This window comes from Urtica dioica, chromosome 2 (genome assembly GCF_054948205.1).
Source record: "Urtica dioica subsp. dioica isolate 48M chromosome 2, U.dioica_male_clone48M_v1_H2, whole genome shotgun sequence".
NCBI lineage: Eukaryota > Viridiplantae > Streptophyta > Magnoliopsida > Rosales > Urticaceae > Urtica > Urtica dioica.
The window spans coordinates 54,688,932-54,703,906 of NC_142757.1; the positions used below are offsets into that span (position 1 = coordinate 54,688,932).

The 14,975-nt window shown below is 34.4% G+C and overlaps 1 protein-coding gene across 1 annotated transcript; it reads left to right on the top strand.

Moving 5' to 3' along the window:
• Positions 1 to 8,192: 8,192 nt before the first annotated feature.
• On the top strand, positions 8,193 to 10,204 carry LOC149405784 ((S)-N-methylcoclaurine 3'-hydroxylase isozyme 1-like; the record flags this gene model as incomplete). Its single annotated transcript, XM_089607876.1, has 2 exons — positions 8,193 to 9,068; positions 9,406 to 10,204. Coding segments are annotated over 2 exons (1,491 nt in total), but the record flags the coding sequence as incomplete, so codon positions are not given.
• Positions 10,205 to 14,975: the final 4,771 nt, after the last annotated feature.

Consider the following 14,975-nt stretch of genomic DNA (forward strand, 5'->3'; position numbering starts at 1 on the left):
GAGGGGTCTTTTTTTATTTATAGAGCAAGTTTTTTTTTTTTTTTTTTTTTGGTAATTGTAATGATTATTTTATGAGTAATAAAGATATGGAAATGTTTTGAGATCTGAGCGAGAAAAGAAACATTATACACAGAAAAAGTTGTCCGAAGATAACATTTCATGTGATGGAAAATTTAACGTACTCATCAATAATGTATATTTTAAATGAAATTACTGTCACCGCTACTATACATGTAGGCAGTTACTAAGCGTGGAATCTAGAGTAGGGGCTAATTTGCAAAAAAAAAAAAAAAAAAACAATTCAAGAGAGGCTGATTTATAAATTTTGAGAGTAAACAAATATAAAAACAAAATAAAAAATGAGCAAAAAAAAAAAGAATATAGCTCACTCTAGATTGGTACTGACTTCGAACCTGCAGGTAGGAGCTCAAAATATTCCACACGTATTATTACCGATAAAGTATGGACAAAGTTGAAGTTGGTCATATACATTTTTGTTAAATGTACGTATATCTAGTTACTTATATACAAAATGCGCTTTCCTGTAAGATTATAACCTAATTATAATAATGTATATAATCAGATTTTTGAGTCCTAATAATAAGGCTTATTATTATAAGCACCAATCCTAATAAAGATTGGGACACTTTTGTCATTTTTCTCACAACATCTCTCTCTCTCTCTCTCTCTCTCTCTCTCTCTCTCTCTCTCTCTCTCTCTCTCTCTCTCTCTCTCTCTCTCTCTCTCTCTCTCTCTCTCTCTCTCTCTCTCTCTCTCTCATTTCCTATTTTCTCTCATTAGATCTGTCTCTAACATTGATAGAAACTTTGAAACAATAATCTGAATAAGATAGAAAAACAAGTCGTTCGAGTAATTAAATTTTATTTATCTGGTCCCGATGAGATATTTTACGTGAACAATATAAGACTAGGGTTATGTAAAAACTTGGCCAGGTATATAAAACGTCAATTGTGGGTTGGTCCAGCAAAATAAAATAAAAATTAGAGTAGTTCTCATTTCCTGATACTCCAAAGCACATAACCTGATAATTTTTTTTTTATCATGTTTATATATAATAAAAAAGGGATAATTTACAAGATTACCCCCTGAACTCGTGCTTGATTAACAAAGTGCACTCTGTACTCGGATTTTCAACAAAAAATACTCTGAACTCAGGTTGATGTTGACTTTTGCCCCTTCTGTTAAACCTTTTCAGTTACCGTCCAATTGAGGTGCACGTTTCACTCACGTGAGCTGAGTATGGAGTTGAAATTATCATTATACCCTTCGGAAACTAATAAAAACTAATAAATTAGGTCAATATTTGAACATAATCAGAAACAATTACAAAATCCCAAAATCCGTGTAACCCTAAACCCCCAAATCGCGCGGTTCGTCGGTCTTCAAACCCAAATCGCGCGGTCTCTTCAATTTTAAAACCCAAATCGGGCGTTGTCGTCGATCTTCAAACCAATCTTCTCAACCCAAAACGAACCCATAATCTCAGATTGTATACTTGTTCCACATGGATTCGTCGTCGAATAGCGCATTTACAGCAAGCGTCGACGAAGCAGTGGAGAGTCGTCGGAGTCCTCGTTGCAAATGCGGTCTGTTGAGTGTCGAGCGCACGTCATGGACGTGTGACAACCCAGGTCGGAGGTTTTATGGCTGTTCCAGATACAAGGTAAGGGTTTATTAATATTTGTATTCCTGGTTGTCGTCTGCGTATCACTTGATTAATTGAGGACGGTGATGGGTTTTATTCGCAGAAAAATGTGGAAGCTGGTTGTGGCATGTTACAATGGATTGATCCGAAAATGTGTAAAAGGTCTCTCCAAATTATCCCGGGTTTATTGAAGAAAATAAATAAACTGGAGGAGGAGGGAATGAGTGATGAAGTCGCGAAGAAGAATATTGTATATGAAGCCAGTTGCGAGACTAAGGAAGGGAGCCAGTTGATTCTAGCAGAATTACTTAATATTAACGCCGCTGTGTATCAAGTCCGTGGTGAGATGAAGGAAGCGAAGGAAGTGAGTGTAAAACTGATTGCAGAAGCCCAGAAAATCAAGAACATTATGTTAATAATTGTTGTTGTATTAATTTATGCGCTTTGTTTCAAATAGCCCCAAACTGAATATGTTTAATGGTATGTGTAACTGTGTATGTGTAATTGTGTGTGTGTAATTGTATTTTGCTGTGTGTAATGTTAAAGTTTTATTTGTGATCATATACTTGCAGTAGTTAGTATAACAGGTTTATGGTATGTGTAATGGGGATATCCTGTGTAATGGTATGTGTAACAGGTTTATGGTATTTTATGTGTGCAATGATATGTGTAACTGTGTAAGTGTAATGGTATGTGTAATAGGTTTATGGTATTTTGCTGGTAAATTTGCATTCCGTTTCAACCAAAAGTTATCATTCAATTTGATCAAACAAGATAGTGAGAAATTACAAACTTTGCATTCCATGTCCAAAAACTGAAGAAACCATAAGTTTGACACACTAAGTACATATAAATCAAAAGTAATTAATCATTTCGAGACCTAAACGAGCCAAGTCTACCAAAATGCACAAAAAAACTACCCAAAAGGACAAAATATGATTGTAAGACCGGTAATCCAACTTCATAACTTGTTCACCATAATATTGTGGTCCAAAAACACGAGAATCAGAACAAATTCTTCGGTTCTAATACATTCCGTCTCGTTGGAACCCTGTTGAGCCTCGGGCTACGCTGTAATTGTATACATTTCAATTGATTAGATACATTGCTATTTAAGGTATCTATAAGGTAATGTATTTCAGTTCTGATAGACTTACCCTAGGCTGTGGTTGTTGAGTGCCTTGACTGCCTCCTGTTTGACTACTTTCACCTTCAGCAGTACCTCGGTGAGCATGTCTAGCAGCTTGATGTTGATCTCTAGCATGTCGTTGTTGTTGCCTCTGCAAGTTTATTAGAAATTAGAAAATCTTCACAGTTTTTTTGTAGCTAAGAAAATAGATGACATGTTCTTCTTGTGTCCTCCTAAAGCATGTCGTTAGGTTGTGACCCGATTTTCCATATCCAGAACATGTAACCGTGACGTATCTTCGAGTCATTCTGGTTCCACCCGGTGGAATAACCTCATCATGTTCTACGATCTCCTCAATTTCTTGGGTCTTCCCGGCTTTGCTCTATTTGGTGGCATTCCCATAGGTGTTAGACCTGTCTTAGGCCACTGCCCGATAGGATTCATCGTAAAGATTTGGTGTTTGTATGCCTTTATGTACGTCTCTTTTTTGTAGCAATCGTCGATATACATTTCTACTTGCTGCGATCTTTCCCATATACATGCAATGGCATGTGCACACGGAATCCCTATGGATGATCGGACATGTTGAAACCATATAAGTAATAGGATATCCTAAGTAATAAGGTAACTACTTAAAATATTGGATACATTTCATGACGTACCTGATAAATCCCATCGACAACATGAACAGGTTCTTATGCCTAAGTCAACTGCGTACATGCTCCCATACATGTTCTGAACTTGATACTTAAAACCCCCGGACCAGATTGCTATGTTCGCACCACTGCTGATTTTATTCTGTTCAACGATTTTGTAAATCCGAGGACCAATGTCGCCCGTCCATTTCTCCGCAGCTAGACGTTGTTTGCTGAATCTCTGCAAAAGGTACATCCTAATTCTCTCTAACATAGAGAGAATAGGTCTTCCTCTAGATAGCAACACGGCCCGAGTTCCATTAAAACTCTCGCAAAGGTTGTTAAGCAGGATGTCGCACTTTGGTGTTGTTCTGAAATTGCTTCTGGCCCAATTACGGTGGTTTTTATCCAGTAACCAATCATACGCTTCTTGATCCTCTGCTTTGATCAATTCCATTTCTTGAGAGAACTTTGGGACGGAATATTGCTTTGCCGCTACCATTACCTTGTTTTTAAGAAATTGACCTTTGAAAACCTGACATTGAATCAAGAATTCAGTATTTAAGTGAGTGAATCCATCAAGACATCAATTAATAAGATCAGAAAATTAGTACATTACCTTCGTGAAATTGCTTTGCAGATGCTGTGCACAATGTCTATGCTCTGCCTGTACAGAACCCTCTTCCCACATCCCACTCAGTGCTTCCTTCAACCCCTTCTGTTTATCAGTAATAAATGTCCAATGATGTCCATTGTGTATGCCCACATCGTCTCGCAGAAAGTTTAAAAATCATGCCCATGACGATTTGCACTCGGACTCAACCACTGCAAACGCTATAGGAAACATGCTGTTATTGGCATCAATGCCAATGGCCGTCAACAACTGACCTGTGTGATGTCCTTTTATGTGACATCCATCCAAACCGATAACAGGTCTACATCCTTCAACGAAACCAGCTTTACAATCGGCGTAACAAATATAGAGCCTCTTGAATATAGGATTACCTTCTGCATCGGACTCGGTTAGAAACTCGACCGTGGAACCGGGGTTGGATCTCCTGATCTCAGCCCCGTAGTCCCACAACTTAGCGTACTGCTCTTTGTACGAGCCTTCTATTACCGCATCAGCAAATTTCTTTGTCCGGTACGCCTTTTGTCTTGAGCAATTCAAGACTAAGTCTTGTTGTACCTTGTTCATGAAGCCAACAGCAGACTAAGACTCGTTTTCTGTGAAGGTTGGCATATACTTTTTACACAACCATCGTGACGTAGCAAACCGGTTTTCATTTGTTCTCGGGCATGTGTGTTCAGGCACGTACGTCTTTATCGCGAATGTGGTTGTCTTACCGAGAAAAGAGGCATAGCATAACCATTTGCACGTCTTATCTTTACAAACAGCTCTAACTATGTTTGAATCGTTGACCTTAAACTTGATTTCCTTCCCGGATCGGATAGAGTGCTCTCGAATAGCATCTTTGAATAGTTTTCCACTAGGAAAAGTTAATCCTAGTTTGAGTCCCGGTTGTGTCATATCTGTGTCTTGTCTAAACTGCTGGAAATTGGGAAGCACCTTCTTCCAAACTGAACGACGTTTATCGGTCTTCGCTTCTTCTTCGCTAGACGAGTCCGAGTTCTTCAAGTCTATATCATCTTCGTCGTTGTAGTCACTATCTGTATCAGATACTGGTTCTTCATCACTGAGATGCATTTTTCCTTTGCCTGTTAGGCCTCCATCTATAGCTGCTCCGTCAACGATCACGTCGTCCTCACTCATCTCAAATCCGCTATCTTCCTCGATCTCTGCTTCTTTGTGCTCTTCCACTTCTGGTTCTTCTTGTGGGTTGGTCCAGCAAAATAAAATAAAAATTAGAGTAGTTCTCATTTCCTGATACTCCAAAGCACATAACCTAATAATATATATATATTTTTTATCATGTTTATATATATACAAAAAAACACTAATTAAGATTTAAAAGTACGGATCGATTTTGATGCGCTGGCAAGCTTTAAACCATGTAAACTATTTCACAAACTTGTGCTATATATATAATGTAATAATGCATGACAAAGAGATATTGTACGTGTGTACATTATATTATCACCTTAGAATCTACCTAAAAAAAATTGCATATGCAATGAGATTCCCCAAATATCGAATGGTTAGCTATTATTATCTATCTATTCACATGTAACACGTATTTATTGCATAAGTCGACAAAGATTGTGTACTACGTTTGTGGAAACTAAGCGACTTGGTTCTTGTTCATAAATATCATAAAACTATTTGGCAGCGATAAGCCCGAAAAAGTCAAGTATGTAGTCAAACACATAATCCTAATTACAGCTAGCTTTTAGCTAAAAAAAAATTATGCCTTTGACGACTAACTTTAATTTTTTTGTTTGTTGCGATTAAATTATAAAATATGTTGATGAGTGATAGAATATAAGGTACAAAGGCCTTACAAGTTGAATTAAGATATCGTACCATAATGGACCAAATCAAAGTATAGAAAATTATTGACAAATATCTAAATACTGTGTATATAACATGGCCAGATCCAATAATTTTTTTTTTTGCTTCGAATCGTCAAGGCTAAATTAGTATTAACATCTACATAATATAGATATTATTGTCCGAAAAGCATATTATGATGTATTTTTAGCAATCGGGGAGCAACTAAAATACGGGTTACAATGCAGAAGTTTATAAAATAGATCAAGAAAATCGAGAAACTAATTATAACATCTACATAAACAGTCTCAGCTGTGTACAATATTCAATTCTGTACACTATTCACTTTTGACCGTGTCTAGTTCTCCATGAAGTCAATCTGGAACAAGCGGTCTCCACTGGAACAACGGCGAAGATGAGCTGACCTTCGACTATAAATTAATCAATTTAAGCTAGAAATGCATCATATTGTCTCTATCATCGTTATTATTGTCAATTTTGTACTAAATATATTTTGTTGAGCTTGTCCCTTTAGTGAGCCAACTTCGACCTCAACTGTATTCTCTGATCGATATTCAATGAAGCGTACATTTTTGGTTCGTTACTTATTTCTGTTTATTTCTTCTATGTTTCTTCGTTATTTTAACTCAGTTCTTATACGATAAATTTATGATGTCCACATAAATATAAATAAAAAGATATACTAAATATAACCTCATCGTTGAGGATTGCCATATATATCATTTGATTTCATTGTCTGCCATGCGAGTAATCTAAAAATGAAAGAGAACAGTTGATTTATATATGATATTTATCAACCACGTCACTATATAACATATTATATTATAATATATTCTGATAAAAAAAATTATATGATACTATACTTTCTTATTTAACATATTTTGGTTTGTTGCTCCCTCTAGTGCTAGTCAATCATTCAACCACACAAAGAAAAAGTCAGCATAGAATATATATAAAACTCCAAATGGTTTTTAATTTTGTAACAGATGTTTGTGTCCAAATTAATATTTGTGCTTTGTCCTTACTTTATCGGTGATGATATGTGTGGAATATTATTTTGAGCTCCTACATGCATGCTGGTACGAAGCCAGTAACAGTTCACAGTGAGCTATATCGCTCCCCTTCAATTATTATTATTATTATTATTTTACTTTTTGCTCATTATTCATTTTAGTTTTATATATTTTTATCCTCAAAATTTACAAATCAACCTCCCTGAATTTGTTTTTGCAAAGTAACCCCCTCCCAATCTAAATTTCTATCAATCTCCCTGCTTATATGTATAGTTGCGGTGAAAATAATTTCATTTAAAAGATATTGTTTAGAGCAACTCCAACAATAACACTATATTTAGTGTTAATTCAACACAATTTTTGTGTTGATTTAGCACCAATTTTTTTTTCAACTCCAATCAAGATACCAAATTTCACACTAAAAATACTATTCATCATTATTATATTATTAAAATTATACAATCTCTTTATTAATAAATATTTCAATAAATAATTATAATATTTATAATTTTTTTAATTAAGTGATTAAAATTATTTATTACTTACCGATATTTAACAAAAACTAAAATAAATAAAATTATGTTATTGTTTTTAGTTTTTATTTTATTTTGTGTGTTTAATTTAAACTTTGTAATCTATGTTTAAATTTTTATTTGTTATTTTATTTTAATGTATTTTTGTATTCAATTTATGAATTTTGGTGTTTTATAAATATTTGTAAGGTTATATATATATATGTATAAACAAGCTAATAAAAGAGTAAAATATATATATATATATATATATATTTTCCGTACGTTAAATAAGTTGGGGTTGGTTTTGCAATGCGGTTGGAGGAAAAAAAACGACATTTGGTGTTTTGATTTGGTTGGAGATGACCTTAAGTGCGTTAAATTATGACAACTAACATTCCATTTCCATCACATGATATGTTATGGACAACATTTTCTGTGTATAATGTTAGTTTTCTCGCTTAGATCTCAAAACATTTCCATATCTTTTTTACTCATTACTCATAAAATAATCATTACAATTACCAAAAAAAGAAAGAAAAAAAAAAAAAAAACTTGCTCTATGTATTAAAGTGTGATCTATGCATAGCAAAAAATAAAAATAAAAATAAAATAAAAACCCTCATCTTGCTTAGCATCAAACAAAATGTCTCAAACCACTACACAAACACTCTTCCCTCAAGAAATCCTCAAAACAACAAGCACTAATAATAATAACCTTGTTCAAAACTTCCCAATTATCCCAGCCCTAATCTTTTTTTTCCTTACCTCTAATCTTCTTGTTAGTTTCCAAACTCAACCCATTATTCCTCTCCAAATTCCCTCCTCTCCCACCCGGCCCTTTTGCGTGGCCGGTGATCGGAAACCTCTTTCAACTCGGCCCGAACCCCCACCAAACCCTGACCCTATGGGCCCAAACCTACGGGCCGATCCTCTCGTTCCGACTCGGCCCAAAGCTCGTGGTGGTGGGCTCGTCCCCCGAAGCGGCCTCCGAGATTCTCCGGACCCACGACAAGGTCCTCTCGGCCCGGTTCGTGCCCCACGTGGCCCCCGCGCGATGCATGGAGCTCAGAAACTGCTCGGTCGGGTGGGTCGCTGAGTGCGATGAGGATTGGAGGAGCGTCCGGACTTTTTGCCGGACCGAGCTCTTCTCGGGGAAATCCATAGCCTCGCAGGCGCAGATAAGGGAGAGGAAAGTCGAGGAGATGCTAGGGTTTGTGAGGGAAATGGAAGGTAGGGTTTTGATGATCCGAGAGGTCTCTTTCGCCACTGCGCTCAACGCCCTAAGCAACATCCTCGTCTCGAAAGATCTCGTGCGGTTGGATCGCGAGGGACTCACCGGAGAGATTTGCGATCTCATGAAGGGCATGACTGACCTGGCTTCTTCTCCGAATATATCGGATTTTTATCCGGTTTTGGGTCGGTTTGATCTGCAGGGTTTACAGAAAAGGGCTAGAGCGCATTGTCACAAGGCATGCCAATTGTGGGACAAAATCATGGAGGAAAAAGAAGACGCCAAGAAAAATAATAATAATAATAATGGTATTGATGATCGTATTATTGATTCATGCCCCGATGATTTTCTTGATGCTCTTATTAAAAATGGGTTTTCCAGCGACCAAATCAACGTGCTCTTTGTGGTAATGACCTTTCTCTCTCTCATTCAATTTTAGTTTTGTCAATTTATAATTAATTTTGTTTACGTACTAGGTACTACATATACGAGACTTTGAAAGCATATGTTACAAAGCATCCCCTTTATTCTTAAATTAATGACTAAAATTCATTAAAAATATATATATTATTATAATGATAAAAAAAAATACGGGGTTTTATTATCATCATTTAAAAATTCATTAACATATTCTTAATTTGTATATTACTAAAACTTTAAGAATGAATTTTTTTATTTATTTTTGTAATAAATATTAATATTCTCACACTTGACGAAAAGATGAGACTTTAATAATTTTACAGGAGCTTTTCGCTGCTGGCACGGAGACAAGCAGCTCCACAGTGGAGTGGCTAATGGCAGAGCTGATAAGATCTCCGAAATGTATGAACAAAGTCCGAGACGAGCTCGAGAGAGAGATCGGTCAACGCGAATCGGTCAAAGAGTCAGACCTCCAAAACCTGACGTACCTCCAAGCCTGCTTCAAAGAGATCCTCCGCCTCCATCCGCTGGGGCCTCTCCTGCTCCCCCACCGCGCCACCGAGTCCTGCCACGTCATGGGCTTCTCGATCCCCAAAGACAGTCAAATCCTGGTCAACGTCTCGGCCATCGGGCTCGACCCTAGGGTTTGGGAAAGACCGTCGGAGTTTCTGCCGGAGAGGTTTCTCGCCCGGCGGGGTTTGGATTTCAAGGGAGCGGATTTCGAGTACCTTCCGTTCGGGTCGGGTCGGAGGATGTGCCCCGGAATGCCGTTGGCGGCGAAGCAGATTCCGCTGCTTGTGGCGTCGCTGATTCACTGGTTTGACTGGTCTCTGCCGGAGGGGATGGCTCCGAGTGACGTGGACATGAGAGAGAAGTACGGCATTGCGATGAGGATGAAAGAGCCTCTCCGTCTTGTTCCTACGCCTAGGGCTAAATGAATTTATGATTATGATTTCATTCCACGTCATATTCTCTCTCTCTCTCTCTCAAGTTTATGTTATTGCTGTTTGTTGATATTTCTTCTGTTGTAGTAATAGAGAAATAAAAATCTTTCCTTATTTGCATTGCAATCTGCAAGTTGCAAGTTGCAACTATAGTTTTTTTTTTTTTTTTCTTTTGGATGCAAATAAAACTCTAGCCCGATATTATTATTTTTTTTATTTTATAAATGGGATGATATCACAGAAAATGCATTAATTAATCAAACGTGAATTAATGACTATAGCCCTATATTATTTGATTACTAAACCTAGTTTTTCTAATTTAAATGTGGTTAATATCTTAAATCAACATACTTTTCTATTATAATGTGGTATATTATATTTTTAAGGCGCATATACATAAGTTATATTAGTAATTGATATTACAAGTTTTTTTTCTTCTCTAAATTAATCGGGATAATGAGAAGAAAAGTTATTAAATCTGTGATTTAACATAATAATATGACATCGATTAAAAAAATGTACGGCATGGACTGATGGACATAAATACGTGTATTATTACATTTGGTAGTAGCCTTATAATTCTGAAAGTGAGGACAATTAATATCATCTTTACTATAGAACAAATGATACACAAATACACAATGGTCTAAATATGATTAGAGTATATGTGGGTTTGGCCCAAACAAATATTAAGGTCGGCCCTTGATGGCAAATTAGGCCCGCCCTTTAGGATAAAGCCTCAAATTTGTATAAGTAACCCTCTTTTTTTAGATTTTTCTCTTTGGTTCGGATTATGAAAATGCCACATAGCTTGCTGATGGTTTAATTTTACTAAGACTGTCGGAATGTGGATAATAAAATCAAAGGAATATGATAGAAAAAGAAAGAAGTATCAATCTTCCGGAATCAAGATTTGTAACTTTGTAATAGAGCATATCCAACCATCTATATCCTAATAACAAAAATAAAATAAAAAAAATGTTTGTAAATATCTATAGGGTAATTTTGAATTCTTACGCAAAAGACTTTTTAAGTTTTGATCTTGTGTCACGAGTTACTTTCAAGAACAAATTTAGCGGACCGTGTTTACAAATCTTGCCATCCAAGCTAAGCTTTCTTTCAAGCCATTCGGGTTCTAAATCCTCGGAATTTTGGCCTACGTACCAACAAGCAGTTTAGCTTAGAGATAACTCAAGCTAGACAAAAATATTTCATTTTGTGAACCAAAAAGACCGGTTAAAAGGCTCCACCAAAGTCGCATATAGTTTGACATGACCTTCTAACCGTTTGAGATAACTATCAACATCCTTGATCTCTCCCTTCTCTTTTTTTTTAATCCAATGGAATTGTAATGCCTCTTCTGATTCAAATTCCGAGTGTAATCATTGGCAAAAAAATTGTGACAAAAAATTGCGCTATGGTGACATTTTCACTTCTTAAACCGAGCCCCGCTCAATCGGTGTCGAGCAGATGGACAACATACTCTCTTATGAATTACAGACAAAGATTGTGACAAGCCGTACAAGCTCTCGAGGATTCGAAACTTTATTTACTCTAACAAAATTAAAATATAATAAATGAAAATGAATTTAATAAATAAAAATAAGATTTAGAAGTGACATATAGCTTCTAAAAATTCTACCGCTTAATGCCGGAAAGACACTTAGAAGCGACGATAGATTAGAAGCAAACACTACATACTATGATGTGAACCTAGTTATTTATTTTTTGTTTTTTTAGTTATTTGAAATTTTTGTAAAGGCCATACATAGAAGAAAAAAAATTATGTATATCTTTAATTAATAAAATAAATAGATACAAAAAAAAAATATATTAATCAGCGACAATGTCGTCGTCAAACATAATATACACATCATTTGGCAGGAAAGATTCTACAACAATATTGAAGTTGCTCCCCTAATACGGAGAACATAAATTTTCTCGATGTTTTTATTTAACTCATTGGCGATTTCTCTCGATGAAAGCTTATCTTGGTTGACATGTTAGATTTATTGGAGTCCCATTTTCAGAGTTTTATTTTTAATTTACATAAGAGAATTTTAAATTAGCCCCTCTCTCATAAAAAAAAATGTTTTTTCAAAATAAGCTCATTTAAAAACATCTTCAATGGAAGACTTCTAAACTCTCATTTTGATTTTATGTCTTTTAATTCTGTCCCTCACTGTAAGTTATGTAATATGTGGTGTTTGTACTTACATATCATCAATGTTGGCCAGGTATATAAAACGTCAATTGTGGGTTGGTCCAGCAAAATAAAATAAAAATTAGAGTAGTTCTCATTTCCTGATACTCCAAAGCACATAACCTAATAATATATATATTTTTTTATCATGTTTATATATATAAAAAAAAAACACTAATTAAGATTTAAAAGTACGGATCAATTTTGATGCGTTGGCAAGCTTTAAACCATGTAAACTATTTCACAAACTTGTGCTATATAATGTAATAATGCATGGCAAAGAGATATTTGTACGTGTGTACATGATATTATCACCTTAGAATCTGCCTAAAAAAAATTGCATATGCATGAGATTCCCCGAATATCGAATGGTTAGCTGTTATTATCTATCTATTCACATGTAACACGTATTTATTGCATAAGTTGACAAAGATTAATGTGTACTACGTTTGTGGAAAGTGGAAACTAAGCGACTTGGTTCTTGTTCATAAATATCATAAAACTATTTGGCAGCGATAAGCCCGAAAATAAAAGTCAAGTATGTAGTCAAACACATAATCCTAATTACAGCTAGCTTTAGCTAAAAAAAATTATGCCTTTGACGACTAACTTTAATTTTTTGTTTGTTGCGATTAAACTATAAAATATGTCGATGAGTGATAGCATATAAGGTACAAAGGCCTTACAAGTTGAATTAAGATATCGTAATTCAAAGTATAGAAAATTATTGACAAATATCTAAATAGTGTGTGTATATAACATGGCCAGATCCAATAATTTTTTTTTTACCTTCGAATCGTCAAGGCTAAATTAGTATTAACATCTACATAATATAGATATTATTGTCCGAAAAGCATATTATGATGTATTTTTAGCAATCGGGGAGCAACTAAAATACTGGTTACAATGCAGAAGTTTATAAAATAGATCAAGAAAATCGAGAAACTAGTTATAATCTTAATTAGAGGCCCAAAAAAATGATATTTATGGAGTAAAATAATCTCTGTCATCATGTATTAATTACAACTTTAGGGTTCAAATACTAATAATTCAATAATATTATTACTACCTTTACAAAAAAAAAAATGAAGGAATTATAATATCTAACACAGCTTCATTTTTTTAAAAACAAATATAAAATGTAGACATAAATATGTTATCCAAATAAAACGTACACGGACCGCTAAAATATCTATCGATCGAAGCTTATCAATCAATCGGTCAATTGATTAATAAATATATTATCGTACAAAAATCTCACTTTACGATGTTGATATCAATGATCGATAATACTGAAGCTATTTATCTTTAAATTGAGAGCAAACAAGTGGGCACTTTGAGAACGTTGTTGCTAAAAAAAAATATAGCATTTCAATATTTCGCAGGGCATTACTAATTAAATATTATTTAAGGGTGTCGTAGTTAAATAGTTAATTTAAAGTTTATGAATTTGTAAAATAACAAATTTTTTTCATAATGTAGTGAAATAGTCTAAATATACAGTAGTGCTAAATTGTTTATAATAATCGTCAAAAAATTTAATCTATGATATAAAAAAAAAATTAAAAACATACATTTTGTTAATTTGCTGAAAAGTTGAAATTTGACTATTTTACTAATTAATTAGTTTCAAAGGACTATTTTTACCATTTTTTCATTATTTAATAACAGCTCTAGAAATCACAAACCAAATTTTAGTTGGTTTCTTCTAAATCGAGAGCATTTCATGTTCCAATAATAATTATTTTTCTCTCTTATCATATTACCCAAAGTTGAGAAGACGTACGCTTCAATGCACTGCTTTGATCCAAAATTCGCCAACTGTGCTAACAAAATAAATAGATAAGTTTTTAAATGAGATCATTACAAAAACTCGAACTAGACACGTAAGTTGTAGTGTATTATACCAATAGTGGGAAGTCGACCATTGATAAGCTGACTCAGCTTTACGTATTATTGATTCTACGTGTTGGTTTTTATAATCTATTTGCATGGATATCATTTATAAATAATTTGATTCCTAATATGTGTTTGAAATTGGATAATTTAATATATAATTAGGAACTCATGGCATGGATATATATAGATCATCCTCAACCACTCACTCTGAGAAACCGCCAATAAAACCTACGTGGCAATTAGCTGGGATTGAATGTGTTTCATAGACCTAATTAAATCCTGGTTGTTATTAGTTCAGTGACTAGATTTGCATTATATTTAATTATATTTTCGTCATAGTACTTTCATGATGTTTCTATATTAGTTGATAATAACTATTCATCAGTTTCTTCAATAAAAAATAAAATAAAATAAAACATTTTTTTTATCAGCTTCTTCTTTATGAGAGAGAATAAAACTTTCAGCGATAGTACGCATGAATGTGACTGAATATATACACACCGTTGGATTTTTTTTTTTTTTTTTAAGTGGATATAATAATGCAAGCAGATAAGATAGGCACACGTAGAATATAGTTGTGTGGTGGAAATTATTTGGGCGGTACATTTCACATATATTCTCTATTGATATATGATAATTTGAAGACAATAGTGAGTGGCTATTTATAAAATATACTTTCGGTAATTATAAATTATACCGTCCAGCCGCATTAAAAAATCATGGAAGTTTTCTGAACTAATTTGGTTATTTTCAAGAATACTTTTGTCTTAAAAGGAATGTTTCAAATATTTGACACTTAAAAGTAAGAAAATCCAACTGTTTTTTAGAACGTGGACGAAATCACGGT